Source organism: Nematostella vectensis, chromosome 5 (genome assembly GCF_932526225.1).
Source record: "Nematostella vectensis chromosome 5, jaNemVect1.1, whole genome shotgun sequence".
Lineage (NCBI taxonomy): Eukaryota > Metazoa > Cnidaria > Anthozoa > Actiniaria > Edwardsiidae > Nematostella > Nematostella vectensis.
In genome coordinates this window covers 6,290,221-6,308,996 of record NC_064038.1, presented here as the reverse complement: position 1 = coordinate 6,308,996, position 18,776 = coordinate 6,290,221, and the positions used below count along the sequence as shown (strand labels likewise).

Sequence of the window (18,776 nt, the reverse complement as noted above, 5' to 3'; positions counted from 1 at the left end):
TCATAACTGTGGCTTTCAAAAGTCTGTCCGATTCGCTAGCATTACTGAAACAACTCGCAGATGTTTTTGCAGTCCGACATCTTTTTCCTTTGGTCTTGCTTGGATTGAAAACGTCGTTTCTCGGTGAAGTACACATTTCAGTACACTATCTTCTTCAACCATCAATCTTTGCCACCAATATTCCTTTTCTTTTTTGCTCGATTACTTAAACAGACATTAAACTGTCCGTCTCTTACACTTTTTCTTGGAGACTTGACGACAGGAGCCATTGTACGCGCTGTTTGGATGAGTATTTTGGTTTGTTATGGTGGAGTGGAAATGTTTTTGTCAGACGGTCCAGAGTTTCCTGCTAGCAGACGCCTTTTTACCTTTGTATTTCGCTGGACTGGTGAAAAAAAAAGTTTATTTCCCTCGCGAACGCCAGCCCAGCGAAATACAAAGGTAAAAAGCCTCTGCTAGCAGGAAACCGAAAGAGATGCTTGTAGAATGCAATTTGTCTATACTTTTCGAGATACAAAAACGCTGAAAAAAGTGGTAACTCTATAAAGCGGCCAACCTTCCAAAGTCCTGGTAAATTGGTCAATGTATATGGTACCTTCATCGTAAAAGAGGTCACTTAATAGAGGTTTAATATAAGTTTTTTTACTAGAAGCGGAGTTTTATTGGAGATGGGGCTTAATAAAGAGATGGGGGTCATTTCATTATCACTATTTTCCAGATTAGACACTAGCTGCCCCTACAAAACGATATGAATAGACGAACAACAAACAAACAATAGAATAACTAGATGGTCTCGTAGGCATTTCCCTGCCCCTATAAAAACTTTAGCTAACTTGAGCTTTAGCAATAAACTAAGTTGAATGTTACGGTTTTTAACAATTGCATTTAGGGTAAAAAATCCAGAAATCATTACACAAATTGATGAGTGCTGAGTTCAATTTATTCAATGACTTTTGAAAGACTTCGAGCACAAAGACAGAGAAAGCATCTTTGAATTAACTCCCATTTGTTAAGTATATACAAATTCTCCTTACAATATTGCGTTCTCCCTTGTCAATACGGTGAAGAGAATATCATAAACAATCAGTTCAATGTTATATTTAAAATTCTCATCACCTAATGACTTGATTTATTCTCAATACTGTAAGGAGAAAATACTAGCTTATCTCATTGAGAGTGTAAGGTCTTAATAATTACCATTTTATTTATGTTTCGTCGGTCTTTGCATTTCTTGTGCTTAATAAAATATTACTTGTTCATAAACTATCTACATTTAATACAATAAATAATACCTTCGAGTCAACAATGCATATTTGGCTAAAGACTTGTTCAACAGCCTCACTCTACTACACTTGGACTATCACACTACTTTTTCCTATGGATCTATGGAAACCAATCTAACAACGGCTTTTGTAAAATGAGCAAATGCAATCAAGATATGCAAGTTGTTTTCAAAGAGCCCTTGACAGCCACAACTTTGTTATAGTCCTCATTAAATATTGTCTGACCAATTTTGTCAAGAAATATCGAAATAACTAAGCAGAGTTAATAAGGCTATAACAAAGCTTTTAAAAAAGAATCATATTTTAAAAAGATTCTGATCGTGGCTATAAAGGGTAGCGATAAAACACCTTTTCATTTTAGAGCTTTTCAACACGATTTTTTCCGTGTAAAATACTTTTATTCTACAAAGTGCATCATGGCGGATGTAGGTGTGATTTCGTTTGATCAATGGAACAACCCTTTTTAAGCACAAAGTTGATTGAATACTTGATAATTGAGGGCTGTGTCAAGAACTTTGGTATAGTTTTCATAAAATAAACCCTTTGAATAGATCGTATATTTGCCATTGTACTCTGTTGTACAGGAGCCTTAGCAGAAAACACACATTTTACGCAGGGTAGTAACAAGGTATTTTTTGCAAGTGATACCGATCCCGGGGCTAAAAAAATGATACTGATCCTTAAATTGGGTGAAATCGTGATCCCGGATCTCACAGAAAACTTGGGATCGGGTACATTTTAGGCAAATAATCCCTGATCCCGAGAAAATGATCCCAGAGACATAGTTGATCCGATAATACCTCGCTACTACCCTGGTGACACGGTCTACCTTATTGGACATAAATAGCTTGAGCTTAAAGCAGCATTGTCACCAGTTTACTTCCGGCGGGCCGACGGAAACCCCAACCGTTAAAAGACAAAATAATTTTTTAGAATCTGCGCTATTTAACAGGCCATTCGCCCTAAATTATCAGTCACATGCTCAAAGAAACTTTCAAAAGACACACTGATTTTATAATTTTGAAATATTTATTCGCGTTTTCCGTTAAGAATCATCGAATATTCTTACGGTAACCTAGTGCGATTGCCGCTTAACGGGAAGCATGGCATGGGCCAACTCCCCCGCTGACGATTTCCAACAGCTATAGAATTGCTTTTAGAAATGCTTTTTCGCGCATCTCTATTGAACACAGGGGGCCCCTTCTAGCAGCAAAAAATGTATGAGACCTTATCTAAAATACAGGAAAAATGTTTTGAGAGGGTCTTTTGGTCCCCCTTCTGTTAAAAATTCTGCCTACGCCGCTGGAACAGATTTACTGCTGAATAATAAACTTCAGGGTGTCAAACATGGCACCAGTGGACATACGCCAACTTATCCTACGAGAGCCAGGCCGCCGCGGCCAAACGGAGCAGTACGGCCGAGATGGCCTGGAGCCTTTTAAGGCAAAAAGCGCGGTGCGCAAAAACTTACAGCTTTTATTGTTCTGCTTACAACTGTGATTCCATTTTTTTTTTTGTATAAAACCGATTTTGTAGGCTCAAATAATCACGTTAGTCTAATAAATAAATTCATCATGATCAGTTAATCATGATCAGTTAAATCATCTTTTGTCAAATAATAATAATTTATACACCGATTTTTTGTATAAGTATCTGATAAGAATCACACAAATAAAACCGTTCATTAAAAACATACACAAGACTACCATTGGCCATGTTTTTTTTTGTGAAATCAGAGACACGGATCCAAAAAATCATCATGATTAAGTTCCATACTTTTTATGTAGATATGGTAAAATAAATATGAGTTAAATTCTGCCAAATTATATCGAAAAAGATATCATCTCATGCTATTTCGTGATTATCGCATTACCATGTCTATACTGTTGATGGTAAATACGACTATGACTAAAAACTATACACAACAGTAAAGGAAATAAATAATTATTCAAAATTATTTACAACTAAACACAGAGACCTTTGCGCATGCGTAAAAAAGTACGATAAAAGAGAGCTGGGTTACCCAATATGCCATAGGACCAGTGAACAACATTGGATACACACGAGAGCCATGTGTTCAATGACATCTTGCTCAAGGTACAAAAAGAGCACCCAACGACCAAATTTTCTACTAAATCCGCTTTCACGGAAAGTTAGCTGAATTGCGGTTTGGGCAACAAGTCAGAAGACACCTTTAGATTGCATCCGACAACTAAAAATAAAATGTCCGATAATAGGGCAAGCTTGTCCGATAATAGGTAAGAGCATCCGAAATAGGGCAAAACAACAGTTCTTACTAACATTTGCTTTCTCGCGAATACAAAGCATCGAATTTTCATTGTGTAGGTCGAAACGTCTCCTATATCTCTAAAGAAAACAGCTTGTCTTTTAAAAGGTTTTCGCGAGAAATCTTCAGGTGCACATCCTGTGTGAAAATATGAGGCACATTTTTCTAATAGTTATATTTGTCCTTAATATCTAACTTTCGAAAAAATGATGATGATATGATGATGATTCTGTTTTAAATTTATGATTCTATTCGTTGGGTGCTCTTTAGTGGTCACGTGTATCCACAATTGAATAATTACAATTAAAAATGACGCGACTGGTTAGACATATACATTGTGACGTCACATAACCTGTAGTTACCTATTAACTCGCTGATGACGTCACATCTCATATTTTGACGTCGTAAACAAAACCAAGTCCCTCCTGGCTGAGATGTACTCCCATATATTTGATGACGTCATCGTGGTGTGCTAGGTGACGTCATATCTTGCCGAGGGCAAGCAGGACGGCCAAGACGAGGAAGATGATATAAAAAACAAACATGCAAGCTCCGAGGGACTTGGACATGCGCCATCTGGAAGCAGCGATGGAGACGACTACGGCTATCAGCATGCAGAAGAGCATGATGACGGAGTAGAGAATTCCACGGCTACTCACATTCACTGCCAGCCCAAGATTGACAGCACTGTAGCAGAGCCAGGGAAGAGGTAGCCTGGGCAAACATAACAGAGTTAGGGAGGGGTGGTAGACGTGGGGATGGAGGGACGGGGTGGGAAGCCTGGGCAAAGATTGCCAGAGTTAGAAATGGGGAGGAGGGGGTAAAAATAGAGTCAGAGAAAACACATTGATTCTTTGTAATTAATCTTCATCGTGATACATCATCCTCTACCGAAATTAGATATGACAGAGATGGTGAGGAATGGGAAGCAGGAAACAGGAAAGATGGATGGACAGACAGATGGGCTGATGATTTGTGGACAGATGCACAGAAAGTGGGAGGAAAGGTCAACAGATGGATGGACAGTCAGACGGACAGAAAGTGGGAGGAAAGGTCAACAGATGGATGGACAGTCAGACGGACAGAAAGTGGGAGGAAAGTTCAACAGACGGAAGGAGAGAACAGATGAACAGACAGTTAGACAAACAACCATCCACAGACAGAGTAGTAGACAGACAGAAGAAATGGACAGATTTTAACTTACCCAACAGTTATGTCAAAGAGATTGCTACCAATGGAACTTGATACTGCCATGTCCCCGAACCCCTTCCTGGCAACCAGGACACTGGTGATTAGATCTGGCACACTGGTGCCTGCAGCCAGGAATGTCAGTCCCATCACCTCTGTCGGGATGTCAAATGTGTAGCCGACCTCTGTGGCCCACCAAACCATGAAGTAGGAGAAGAAAGCAATCCAGAATATGGACATAAGAAAAGTGATAGGGTAGAGGTGGCGCCTCTCCTGACACAAAGAGACAAAGGAGATGTTAGAGATTCGGCCAAACAATAGGTGACTTGCACTTAGAAATCACCCCTTAAATAAACCCCTGAAATGGCTGTGCCCATCACGCCGAAAAGGGCCGAAAAGATAAAACCTTTCAATGAAAATAGCCATTTCGGGCAGAGAAACTTTCTGGCTGATTCGTAAGTGCTAAATAAGTTTATTTCTTTGTTATTCTGCCGTAAAAACCCCGAGCACTGCGTTTGCCACCCAAAAAGTAATGTGTCTTTATGGTGCAACTTGCTTATTGTGGGATTATCCTAAGTGATTTTTGGATTTAGTGGTCAATATTGGAAAAGGCGGCCGGTTCACACAAGAAAGTGTTTTGTGTTGTATTTTGTGGTACAATACTATGTTCTTTTTGTCTTTTATTGTTTTACTTAAATGGAAAAATAGAAAAGACACTGGGTTTCCAAGGATGTTGTTCTGTAAGTCAATGGACCTACATATAAAGGCTCACTTGGTGAATAGTTTATGGAATCCATACAATGCTTTAAACTTAACATAACACTTGACGCAGACTCACCGGTCTTCTGACGTCCACCATAGTATAATACATAAGAAACATAAGAGGGGCCTTGATCACATAGAACACACGGTCTCTTCCACTCTCAGGCCAGCTTAGGTCAATAGGCTGTTCATCTTCCTCAAGCTATGAACCATATTGAAAATACTTCAGTAAGTATGTGGTTCAATGGGCGTGGCCAGGAGAGGTGCACTCCCAAAAGGGAAAATGGGGGTGTGAGTTATTGGCAAAAAAACATAGTGTAGGGGGAGCAAAAGTGCCTGAACTGGATTCTATAAACTTTTTATCTAAATAACTAATTTGATTAGAAATAAGTTCCTAACAGTCCACACTTCTATTATGGTGAAAATACCCAGAAACCCCAAAAAACATGAAGCCATCAACCCCCTCCCTTCCCCCCCCCCCCCCCAAAGAATATAGCCAGGATAACATAGTCAGACCTATCAGTCAATCAAATGCCACAAAAGTGCAGTTCAGTAGTGAGTTCTACTATGCCTGCTAGAAGACGTACTGTACTAAGGATGCATAAAGAATACAGTGTGAGCCTTAGGGACAAATTCCATATGCAAACCGGTGTTAATGCCTTGGAGCTTAGAATAAAACAATGTAAATTCTTTATGCCCTCGCTGGTGTTTGGGAAAAAAGGAATTTAAAACCAAGGCCTACTATTCCCTTTAAGTGCATTTTCTAGAAATCAATCTTCCTTTATAGCCTGTGCCTTTTCCTATCTATGAGAAAATGCAATCCCTTTCTGTAAACAAATATTACTTTGTCGTTAAAAAAAATCCCTGATTTAACAACTATATGATATCAACCCCTACCCCCTCCTAGCAATGTCTGACCTATTGTGCCAATGAGTAGAGGGTGACGTAAAATTTCCCTGGGTCCCATAGGTTTTAATGCACAGGTGATGAGCTACATGCACTGCTCGGCCTATTATTTGAAGCCTGAGAAGCAAGCCTCTGGCATCCAGGATATAGAAAGATTAACTTCAAGAGGATGTCAAAAGGCATTATATGCATATGATATGACTCTTTGTTTGCACTCATACATACTAACAGTAGACTCAATACATACAAGTTCCTCTTCTGTTTCTTCAGACACGCCGCACAGCTCAACTTTAGACTCCCTGCTGCGTTTTGACATGCTCTCCTCGTTAGCCCTACATTTTTCCTGACATGCACCAGGTATCGGCGAAGGAGAATTGTGGTTTTCTTCGCCATAAACTTGGACAGAAGATACTGCTCTAGGGTACCCCGCAGACTCTAGGTCCCGGGTGCCATTAGACAAGTCATAATTTGAGTATGTATATAGTTGTCTGTCTTGACTTTCTGTGGCTGGTTGCTTAGCAGAAGACAACTGTTTTAATCTGGTTGCTTTAGCTGCAATAGATGCTGAAAGAAAATTAATTATTTGAATTAATTAAAAAAATTAAATTAATTACATAATTTTACATCACATTTGTTTGGCCTATCCACACTGCTGGCAAACATTATCATAGCCCTAGCAGGCCTTACATTTTTTTTGGGGGGGAGGCATGATACAGAAACATTAAGAAAACAATGGGGGGCACAGCCACGCCCCTACTGGTCATTTCCTTATATCTTTTTAGAATATTGGAGGGGCACGTGCCCCCAGTGCCCCACCCCCTGCTATGGCCCTGATATATTGTTAAAACACACAATTTTTTATATCAATTTTAAAAATTTGTTGGTTAATTTGTGTGAAAGATTTTTTAAAACCTTCTGACTTCTTGTCAGAAATTTAATGCCTTAATAACCCCCCTCTTACTATCCCTAGGGTTGCCAAACCTCTTTTTCTTAAATTCATAGAGAGTATATTCTGCTTAGCAGACAATCTTAGTGTCACCTGCGTAGGGAACTAAGAGTGGCTACTATGCAGACAAGAGGGAGTCATGAATGTTCAGGGTTTGAGGATAAAATCATTTGGTCAAATCTGGGATTGGCCACTTCTCCTGTCTAGATGTAAACTAGCTCTCTTTAAAGATTTGGTTATTCTTTAAGAAGAATATAGACCAATTATTGGCTGTGAATGTGGGGTGGGAAAGCCCTGTATGGCCACCACCCTTAGCTATTAAGGGGCGTGTCTAGAGAAAAACACAGGGTGGGGTCCAGCTTAGTAATGCACTGACCACGGATCAATTAAGTTTAAATTGGCATCATTAGCTTTAGTAATAGGTCACTATATCAATCTAGAAACGTTTTCTATCCAGATACACACACCAAATTAACCGTGTTAACTACAAACAACTGGAGTCAAACTTATCTTGTCACATGACCAGGCTTGGGCTGGATCCCCCCCCCTCCCTCTAGACTTGTGCCGAGATGCTAGTTCCTGCTATGCCCCAACTCTTAGGTACAGAAAGTGATTCTTACCATCTCCGATAGGATCTATTGTTTGGACCACAAGCTGTAGAGCCACAAAGTTGAAGCAAGGCATTTCAGTGGTCTGTTTTGAAGCTGAGCCCAGGTACTCCAAAGCTTTCTAAAAAACAAATGATCAGTCTTATAAGTACGATAAATGCTTGTTTTACTGCTACAGTGCCCTCCTAAGGTGCCGAATTGAAATAAGCTACCCTCCCTTTTAAAAGAAGGTAAGAATGACCAAATGCTTTTAGCACCTGTTATTATGTTTATTTTTCATCCAACAACAAAAGCATGTACTGGATTCATTGTTGGAGTTGTTTTTACTTTATTTCTTACTTTTCTGTGATTTAGCTTTCATTCATTTTCACTTTGATACAATTTATAACATTATTTATATTTGTATGTAGCTGAATTCTAAATTTTGAAATAAGTGCCTCACTTTAAATCAGCTTTAGTGTCTTGAGAAATAGGTTAAGAAAAAATCCACTCAAAAGCTTAAAAAAATAAAAAAAAAATCGAATTTTGATTTAAGAAGTAAAAGCAGGCTACGTATTAAAGTGAAGGGGAAAATGATAAGAATAGCAATCATATTATGCAAATATTATTTCATCTATTATATTCTTCCAAATTTATAAATACATCACAGTCAAATTCTAGAGCTCCAATTCCATGAACGCAAAAACTTTCATTATATAATGGTTTGCCTTTTACATTTCCAAAGCTATAATCCCATAAAAAACACATTAATTCCCCAGAATTTAAATGTGTTATATATATGTTCTGGGTGTTTTTCTCCATTGTTACTTACAGCTGCCTAGAGTATTATGAGCAGCTATCTAAAAGGTTTAGTTACAAAGAAATATGAAACAGCCTTATATTTATAAACTGTTTTGTTTACTTGAGTAAAGGGGATTTGCATATACCAGCCCATTTGTATGTACAAAAGCTTTGTGAGCAATACCCCCTCAACAAAACACACTCTAGCTATTGGACCTCTACAAACTAATAATTTCATCCCAGATAAAACACATGGAGAAACAAAAAACATCTGTTTCATAGTGGTCATAGCAGGGATGAAAACCTTAATAATAGAATGAGGAAAAAATCAGAAAAACATGATATGTTTACAATAAGTGTCTGAAATTATCCTAAATTGGAATATCATCTGAATATTTTTCAGCACCTTATAATACTCTAGTTAATTCTTCCATATTCATGAATATCAATGTTTTATCTGAAATTCTCAGGTTAGAAGGTAGAGTTTGCTTATAATATTTTACCTAGATATGTAATTTATTCAAATTTGTAGTCATACGATAATAATGCTCACTGACCGAAAATGTTTACTTCTGATTTCCATGCCCGCTTTCCCCCTAATTTAATTTGAAATAACATTTTTTTTTTTTTTTTTTTTACATATTTCGTGAAGTACTAGTTATATAACAGTAGAAAACTATCCAACGAAATCGATATAAAACAAATATATCTAATCTCAATAAGCTAGCTGGAAGAGCTTTTTCTGGGCTCTAATCTTACATCTGTTGACGTTAAATACTTACGGGGAAATGTTGCCACACAAGAAGTTAGAAGCAAGCTACTTCCGTCTTTTCTTTTCAAAATCCAAATATTTTCATCATTGTAAAAAAATACATCCCGAAGCAAAAACTTTTTGAAAACTCATTACTTACAATTAGCTAAACAACATTTAAAAATTTCAATTTTAGAAAACACATTTAAAAAATTACTGTCGAAAAAACGTTAATTTCATAATGTTATTACTGGCACGCGCCACTCAAACATTAATATGGGTTCCAGGGCTTCTGTATGAGCCACAAAATGGTTTTCGTTGTGAAGGAAAATAATTATATGCGCGTTAATAAATCTTACCTCTAGATATAAGTCCGTTCTGTTTACACCGGGATTTATGGCTTCAGCGCTGCTCATATCCATCGAGCTCACTTTATTTGATCCAAAAAGTCCTTTGATCCGACGCTCAACGTTATGATTGTATTTCATGAAAATAACATAGGCGAAGTAGCATAACAACAAAACTAATGATTCCCACCAAACTATTACATCTCCAGAAAGAAAAAAAATGATGAGGATTATTAATGCCAGGCTGTAGAAAATACAGTCTCTAAATAATGGCCACCATGTTAGCTCGAGAACTCCTTTAGAAAACATCGCACACATTCCAATAACAAATAGAACGTTGAACACAGCCGAACCAACAATCGTTCCGATCCCGACATTCGATTTGGGGTCAATAAAGGTACCGATAAATGATGTAAAGAGTTCGGGTGCACTGCCCCCGGCCGCCATGAACGTTGCCCCTGCAACATCTTCTTTTAACTCCAATTTTTCGATGATTACCGTCAGAGATGGTACGAAAAATTCATCGCAAGCAATCGCCAAAGCTAGAAACATGTAACACATGCCTATAATATGGCAAATTACAGCACCCTGTTGTTTTTGCTCCAATGTAAATTCATCTTCGGGATATTCAGCCGAGCGTTCGGACGTCGTGTCCGATGCGTTAAGAAGTGTTCGGTGATGATAAATGCCCTGAAAGCGATAGCTATTTTCCAGTAAAGGTCTTTGAGGGTGAGAATGTCTCCCATTAGAAGATAGATTCACCGTAAGAATCAGCACCCCGCATGACAACAATGTACACAAACACATCAAAACGCTACACAACAACCTAGTCTTGACTTGGCGCCGATAAAACCGGAATACTTTCCAAGGGCATAGTCGTCGTCTATCATGGTTTTTGTACATAGTAAACCAGGCGACTTGCTTGTAGCAAACTGCCCGAGCGCACAATTATGGATATTCTCGTAAAATAATCCGGTTCCGGCAATTACGGCAAAGGAAGAAATCTCGATTTGAGTTGCGATGATTTGCCATGCTCTCTAAGCTTTCGTTGCCGTATTCGTCCCTGGTATAATGAAGATGTCTTTATGGTGGAATACTGCAGCTTAAAGTTGTCATATCCGGATAATATTTTCTTTTTTACCGCGTGAATTTCGATGACCCAGAACACCGGTCTTGGAAGACACAACGAGGCCTCTGATTGTGAACTCGGCTGCCTTGGAGGGTTTCTATCTGTGAAGATAAGAGCAAGAATAAATACAAATGTGGATCTTGGACGACAAGACTGTGTACCACATTTTGACAGGGGTTTACAGCCAATTCATTCCAATTTCACCATGAAACAGTGATCTTAGCAACTCGTTGTATACACAGTACCAGCATGCATCACGATCGCACAATCGCGCACAAAGATTATCTTTTAAAATTTTTATATTAATATCGCAAATGTGAAAAAAAAATACTAGTTCTCAGCTGGTTTAAATTTTGAATTATACCCATAATCCCTTGGGCAAAAGGAAAAGACCGATAAAATTAGTGGGTGTTCGAAACAAAATCTCAAGATTAAATCTTTTTGTATTAGTGATTTCTTGGCTCTTCGAAACAGAATCCCAACAAAATCTGTTTACATTAGTATTTTCTTGGCTTAACAAAACAGAGGAAAAACTTTTACAAGAAAATTGAATATTACAATTGATAGTTCCAATTAAAATATATAATCAGGGCAAAAAATTCTCAGAAATGTGTGTGTTTGGGGGGGGGAGGGGGCGTATTAATGATAGTCGTTATGAGTTTTTTGTTTCGCAAAAAAACATCCAGAATAAAGCAAAATTAGTCAGGTCTTTAATGGCTAGAAATATATAATCAAATGATGTTATACTTATAATTACCATGTATATAATTTTTTTCGCTTTGACCAAAACAACTCGATAACCTCCTTGACTTTTAACTAGATTTCCCAAAATAATTTAAAAGATATAAGATTTTCTCATATCTGAAGCCTTTCAGTAAGTCTTTTCTAACATGCATTAGATCTTTAATTCTCGCTAGATTAATTGTTAACGAAATTCCCTGTGGATTTTGACAATGAAGCGACGTGCGGTGTCAAAACTCTTTTCACTCACGGCAAAACAATCTAGCATAGTCTAGACGCGGAGATGCATTGTTTTATAGAAAAATAATTACACATATCCTCTACCTAATGGAAATAAAAAGGGTTACTAAAAATAGAAATTGAGAATTAACAACTAAGAAAATTGAAAAATGATTTCATTTCTGTGCTGAGAGAGCCAGTAATCAAATTTTAAGCGCGCTTCTTCGTATTTCAAAAAAGTTAGAGAGCAAAAAGATTTGTCATTCAGTTAAAAGGGATAAAACCGAATCGACTATATATCATGCTGTTTTTTGCGTGTGTCCTGTGGTAATAAGCCGTATTACAAGTAGAATACATGGTGTTTGCGCGAGTTTCGCATTCATTGTTGTGTTACTAACAGAGCGCAGCTGAATTTTTGAGGACTACATAAGGCCAAAAAGGCATCTACGGGGGCGAGAAGCAAATGGGAAAGTCCTTTTCGGAAGGGCCTTTTAAATTAATGGTAGTGCTTTTATGATAATTGGTCAGCGATCGTTGAAGGGTGAGAACTATTGATTAGCTGAAAGGTGCGCGGATTTCCAGACGGAGTACATTTCAAAGTCTAATTCTGATTGTCTGATAACACGTAAACTCGGAGAATTCCATTAACTATACTATATATTCTATATATTATCCATGCATGCTTGAAAGGGATCCGGACATGGCGTTGTAGGCTCGGGGGTCTTTTCCTGCGAGCCGTCATTGTCCCCAGTCGTCACCAGCGAAGGAGAGGGGACTTACATGGGATTGTGGTAGGTACGGTTGCCCGGATTAGAACATAGGAACATTTACCGGATTGATAGTCCAATAAATCCAAGTTCCAACTTTAGGGAAAGTTCATTTATTATCCCGAGGGGGGGGGGGGGGGGTGGGGTGGGGGGGGGAGGGCTCAAGAAATTTCCGAGGTCCAAAGGGGGGGCCTCGAAAGTGTTTGGATTTTAAAAGGGGTGTCGCTGATTCCTTTGAGCGTTGTCTCTACTATATAATTTGACAAAGTGTCAAATCAGACTTCAGTCATAAATACGTATCATGCGTATTAAACCACATTTTATCTATGCAATGCAAACCTGTATACACCCTAAATGCATCTTTTTATGGTTTCCGCTATATAATATTATAAAGTGCTTATGTTCAATATCTAAAATATAAACAAAATGTTTAATTGCTTTTTCGCGCTCATTCTCCGTCATCAAAATCCTTGCTCACATCTGATTCGCCGTCTTCCTCGCTCTCTTTCTTTCCTCTTTTCTCGTGCTGCGTTTTTCTTGCAAGGAGAAGATCGAAAAGCCTTTTTGCTTCGTCATCTATAGCATCAACCATTATCAGGTTTCAACCTTAAGTTAGTCGCATCTTTGAGAAATTGAGTGCCTTCCCTTTTTCTGAATTAATGTGTTCATCCAATTCCTTCCCTCCACTTTCTGTCAAAGCTTGCAGCTAATCTCTTGCTCGCGACATTGCCATTCCTTTCTTTGCTCCTTTTTTTCTTTGGTTTTCGGGAGGGGGGGCACCGAAAATATTGGGGGAAGCGTAAGAGGGGGGGCATGAAAAATTTTGTTACTTCTAAAGGGGGTCAACTAATTTTATCCCTTTCTTTTATAAAAATCCTCACGCCCCCCCCCCCCTATTTTTAGGATAATAAATGAACTATTTAGAGATAAATAGGCAACAATCCTTGTCTAAGTGCGCAATAAAAAAATAATAATGAGACAAAAGGGAAATAATGAGAAGAGGAGCATTAAAACTAAATAAATCAGCGAGAAGATTATAAAAAAATATATGTTTATAAGTGGTTTTATTTTCAAAAACCTGTGAAATAATTTACTACTAAAATAAAAACAATATAAATTAAAGAGAACTGCAATAAAAACAATAAAATTTAGAGAGAACTGTAATAAAACAATATAAACTAGTTAGATGAACAGCAGTTTGTTTTAGCAAAACATAAATGCAGATACCAAGAACGTCACACACACAAACACACAAAATAAAAATAAAAAAGGTAATAAAAAATGTTTTGGTCTTTGTCGAGACTCTTTTCCGACACAGAAAAGAAATGTATTTCAAACAATGTTGATCTGACGGAAATGAGAACAGTCATTTCTAAGGCTGCATCACAAATAGCTTACTAGTTGACCCACATGTAATAACAAAAACACGAAATGGTCAATTTGTGTGTTTTTTATTTAGTTTGAATACGTAATTTAGGTCTCTGAAGACACTCTTTTTTAAGAACGTCTAATTTCCAGTTGAGACTGGGCGGATTTTATTTTTGAAGCACTGAAAATGTTCTTAAAGATGTTCTTCAATTTCAGGGTAATTTCACCAAATTTTAGAACATGGTAAAAACATATATGCCGAGGCTCAGATAGCAGAAAACATTTTCTTTTTTAGTCCTGATGCGTTCTAAAATGCAGAATCAAATTGTGCTCATAGTAACAACCATATATTGGTTATTGCTATTAATCGTTAGTGTAATTCTCTTCCTAATAATTCATTGGGTAATATATTCTTACATACACTAAAATTAAGAACATTGTTAAGAACATATTCAGCCTTAAAATGCCCCGAAAACAAGAACGGCCCAGCCTCAACTGAAAACTACATCAGGCCCATAGCCATGGACCCCCCCCCCCCCCACTCGACTGGAAGGTCCGCCCTAATGAAGAAAAACTAAGTACCACTGCGAGGTAGGACGAGCTACCCAGGAGAAAATGGTCCGCTTTATGGTTAAACGAACCCCCCGCTCAAAATCCTGGCTACGGGCTTGTAGACGTTCCTTTAAAAAAAGAGTGTATAGACAAATATAATGGTAGCAGTATAAACATGCATACAATATGCAATTTCTTATGTTTGAATGACGGAAGCCATAAAGCAGTTTAGAGTTGGAATTATCGAAAACATATCGCAAGTTGAAAACCGCAGTAACAGCTAACGTCGTTAGCCAGTAAATAGAGAGCATAACACACAGCTATTGTTTCGCACGAGCGAATGTCTGAATGTGGAAAAATGGCCAAGTAATCCGAAGCAATTGGCCATCGTTAGGTGTTAGTCTAAAATGGTGATTGGTGGGATATCAATTACATAGGGCAATAGCAGGCCTTGAAATATTGAGGGGTGGGGGGGCATGATATAGAAACTTAAAGAAAATATCGAGGGGGCACAGCAACGCCGCTACTGGTTTTCTCCTTATAATTTGTTTAAATATTTTTTTCAGGGGGGGGGGGGGGAGCATGCCCCCAGTGAAAGAATGCGAGCATTGCTGGCAAAATTGAATTGGTTGGCCAGTCCCCCCCTCCCCCCCCCTCCTAGGTTTATATCATGTAGCACCAATCCCATACAGGCTCGCTCGTCTGCAAGGCATTAACGAAAGTCAATCAGCCACTTAATTGTTATTGTTTTCACCTGTGAATACAACGGTCTATTTGTAACAAAACCTCAACATGACCGTCCACAATATTCTCGTCTGATACCTCATTGAGTAACGATATGTGACGGAAAATATCTGTTGTGACTCGTTATTTACGCGGGGGTGTAAAATTGCGGCCTAATTGGCCTTCTTTATGGTGTTCCACAAATTTTTGATGGGCATACTTTCTTTTGCCGCTTTTCTTGCTAAAATACGCATCGAATCAGGCTGAGCTTTCCAAACAGAAGAAAGGAGTTTAGATAACGTTTCGCTAATAGTACGCATCCAACCCCAGCTTATAGGAGGCAGAATTCCCTTGTCCGTTGCGTTTCTTTCTTTCTTTCTTTCTTTCTTTCTTTCTTTCTTTCTTTCTTTCTTTCTTTCTTTCTTTCTTTCTTTCTTTCTTTCTTTCTTTCTTTCTTTCTTTCTTTCTTTCTTTCTTTCTTTCTTTCTTTCTTTCTTTCTTTCTTTCTTTCTTTCTTTCTTTCTTTCTTTCTTTCTTAGATTGAATAATGATATAAGAGGCCCTGGTAAAAATGTATAGCAACAAAAATTTGAACAGCTAAAGTAGAACATTGCTTCTATTTTTGAAATTGCAGTATTAATAATTAAAGAACTAATACAGTGTTATTTGAATTACTTTTTCATTTTCGAAAGTTTCATTAACAACGATTTGCCTTTAATACAAGGCCTAAATTTATTAAGCACATAAGGCGATTTTAATTAACAATTTTGTAATTTTTACAAAATGATTTGAAGATTTTGGAACTTTACTATTTGACGAGAAAGAAGTCAATATTAACACCATATTGTTAATATTAGGTCTTAAAAAGATTGTTCTAGCACTAATTAGGGGTAGGAGTTTCGTAGAATGGATATTTGTCTTAGGCGAAGGGAATTTCCTCTGCGGGTTGTCTTTTTCTTAATAAACAGTAATTCGGCCTCGGCTTAAATCTTTAAAAACAAGACTACAAAAACGTCGCATACTTTTTTTTCTCATTTGTTTTTTTTGTTTCTTTTCTGACAATTTCACATTTATCAAAAATATAATATTGTGTTGCATAAAGTAAAAACAGAAAATATTGCAATTTCTTATACAAACTTTTTTTCTCAAATTATAGTTCCGGCAATAAAATTAAAGAATCACAAGTAAGGAGAAATGAAGTACAACATTTGAAGCTGTCATCTAAGTTGATTTGTTTTTGTTGGAGAAATAACAAGTCCTTAAAGTTTATGATTTATTCGCAGATGTGAATAAATCATACGGCAGTCCAGCAAAAAAAATAACACCTTCTTATGAACGTTGCATTTACGCTGACCCAGCGATAGTTGCTGCCAAATTACTACTCACCTGCAAAATAAACTTCTTCTCCAAGGTTGTTAAGCTTCTGTCAGCAGGAAGTTCCCGTTTTTCGACTTTCAAAAAACAAACATCATAGCAACTAAAAACCTATGCCTTCGAACCTGGAGGGAGATCTCTTATTGCATCCGCACTTATCTTGTCGAGTCTAAAAGAGACGTGTCGTTATGTGCTCAACGACTACTATCAAGCAGGACTTACTGTAGCACGGCGAGTGAACAGGGCTAGTTAGACTTGTGAAACAGCCGACATGCAAATAGGTCTTCATGCATTATTGATCAAGTATTTTCTCAACCTGTTTTAAAGAACAACGCATTTTCTAGCAGCTGCAAGGACGTAAAATACCGAATTTCTTCTCATGTATTCACCCAAAAAAATGCAAACGGTTGTCTGTCCTTTTTTTTAAGAATGTCGCTCCGTTTCTCTTATAATGGCGTAATTTATTTACAATAATTCAGCGGTATGGGTACATATTATGATAACGGCTGGGGTGGGGTGGGGACGTATTGTAACTCATTAGCACGGCGAGTTCAAGGAGATTACGTTATTAATGTGTACTTTACCTCTCTGTCGCCTGGAGACCTAACATGGTACCCGAAAATATTTGTCATATAATGTGAAAATAGCTGCACCAAAAAGTCGTGATCATAAACCAGAAGAATAAATGCACCAAAAAACTGGTATTCGACTCTGCCAAATTTTCGTCCTTAATAAGACTAGAGTCTGCCCTGAAGAAGTCTTCTGAGTCTGCCCTGAAGAAGTGTTATTAAAGACAAAAAATTGGCAGAGTCGAATACCAGTTTTTGGTGTATTGAGTACTAAGTAGATATATATATATATTGCATACACAAGTTATAATTCTAACTTAGGAGTTTATTACATGTCAGATGTCAAACCAAAACAGAAGGTAGTTATTTTTGCTATAAAGTGATGGTCGATATCGTCTGGTATCTTGATCGTCTCTCAGCCGTTTTTTGTCCTCATTTTTTATTTATCAGCGAGTAACTTTAGGGCAGCAATAGGTAGGCGCCGTGCTTTATATAAAGTCTGCCCAAATCAACGACAATTGCTTCACGCACTCTTGCACTCTCGCTGGGGTGTGTGTGGGTTCGGGGTGGGGGTGGGGGGGGTGGGGGTCGTGATTTGCAGAGGCAGCAATTGGTTGAGCAACCTAGACAAATAGGAGGCCAAATTCATCCATGATTGCTTTAAAAGCAGAGAAGTCTAGTGACCGGTACAACATCATAGTTTTTGTAATTAGTGATGTACAAATCTGTATAAACGGCTAATAAAATGATCTGTCTATCTATTTTTAAAGTATAAGCAATAGGTGCCGATTTCGATATAAAGTTTTTTAAATCATTGCAGTGTCCACATTATCGATACCTTTGGCATTATTCAATCGATCCTATAGTATTCGCTTTTGTGCTTAGTCTACACTGCCATTATTGGGAGTGGAATTGTTTTGAAAATCTCCTTGGCCTTCATTGGACTGTGCTTCTTAATTCCACATGAATAATTTGAGGGTTTTTGCCATCAGCATCTCTTCTTGACCGTCCAATCAACCCAATAATCATCTCACCTTGTTCTGAATCCATTTCGTTAGCCATATACGTAAACATTTCCGGGCAATGTCCCAAGACAATATATCCCTCTTGCGTCGTTTCTACAGAGAAATCGCCCGCGGAACTTCCAGGATAGACCGGCCCAAACACTCGCATTTTATCTGTTGCTTTCTCAATAACAGCTTCCTTGGTCGTTGCATCGTTTACTAACACGGCAGTTCCATTTTTGAAAACAGTCCATGCTGAAAAGTTCGGATATTTCTCTTCGATTACTCTTCGAATTTTGTCGCACAATTCAGCTTGAATCTTCATTGCAGATACTTTAAGAATTAATTAATTCGATTCGATATCTAAAGCGTCTAAAGGCTTCGAGATACCGGAGGAATATTCCTTCTAAATTGCAGTTTAGCCTCTTAAATTTGCTGAATTACATTTTTTTTAAAGGGAAAGCCCCGGTCT

At 37.8% G+C, this 18,776-nt stretch overlaps 1 protein-coding gene across 1 annotated transcript; it reads right to left on the bottom strand.

The window, feature by feature from the left end:
• Positions 1-918: 918 nt before the first annotated feature.
• On the bottom strand, positions 919-18,732 carry LOC5513195 (sodium/potassium/calcium exchanger 2). The gene is made up of 7 exons (XM_032382667.2): positions 16,744-18,732; positions 9,871-11,088; positions 7,993-8,101; positions 6,674-6,990; positions 5,597-5,722; positions 4,775-5,031; positions 919-4,284 (listed from the first exon to the last, which is right to left on the bottom strand). The coding sequence occupies exons 2-7, from the start codon at positions 10,759-10,761 to the stop codon at positions 4,053-4,055; spliced, it is 1,932 nt and encodes a 643-aa protein (XP_032238558.2). The 5' UTR covers positions 10,762-11,088; positions 16,744-18,732; the 3' UTR covers positions 919-4,052.
• Between the last annotated feature and the right edge of the window lie 44 nt (positions 18,733-18,776).

Excerpts from the sequence above, each read along its gene's own strand:
- LOC5513195 (XM_032382667.2), bottom strand. The coding sequence starts at position 10,761 with ATGTACAAAAACCATGATAGACGACGACTATGCCCTTGGAAAGTATTC. Across the intron at positions 8,102-9,870 it reads GAACGGACTTATATCTAGAG|AAAGCTTTGGAGTACCTGGG; the intron begins GTAAGATTTATT and ends TTTGTTTTTTAG. Across the intron at positions 5,032-5,596 it reads TGGTGGACGTCAGAAGACCG|GAGAGGCGCCACCTCTACCC; the intron begins GTGAGTCTGCGT and ends TCTTTGTGTCAG.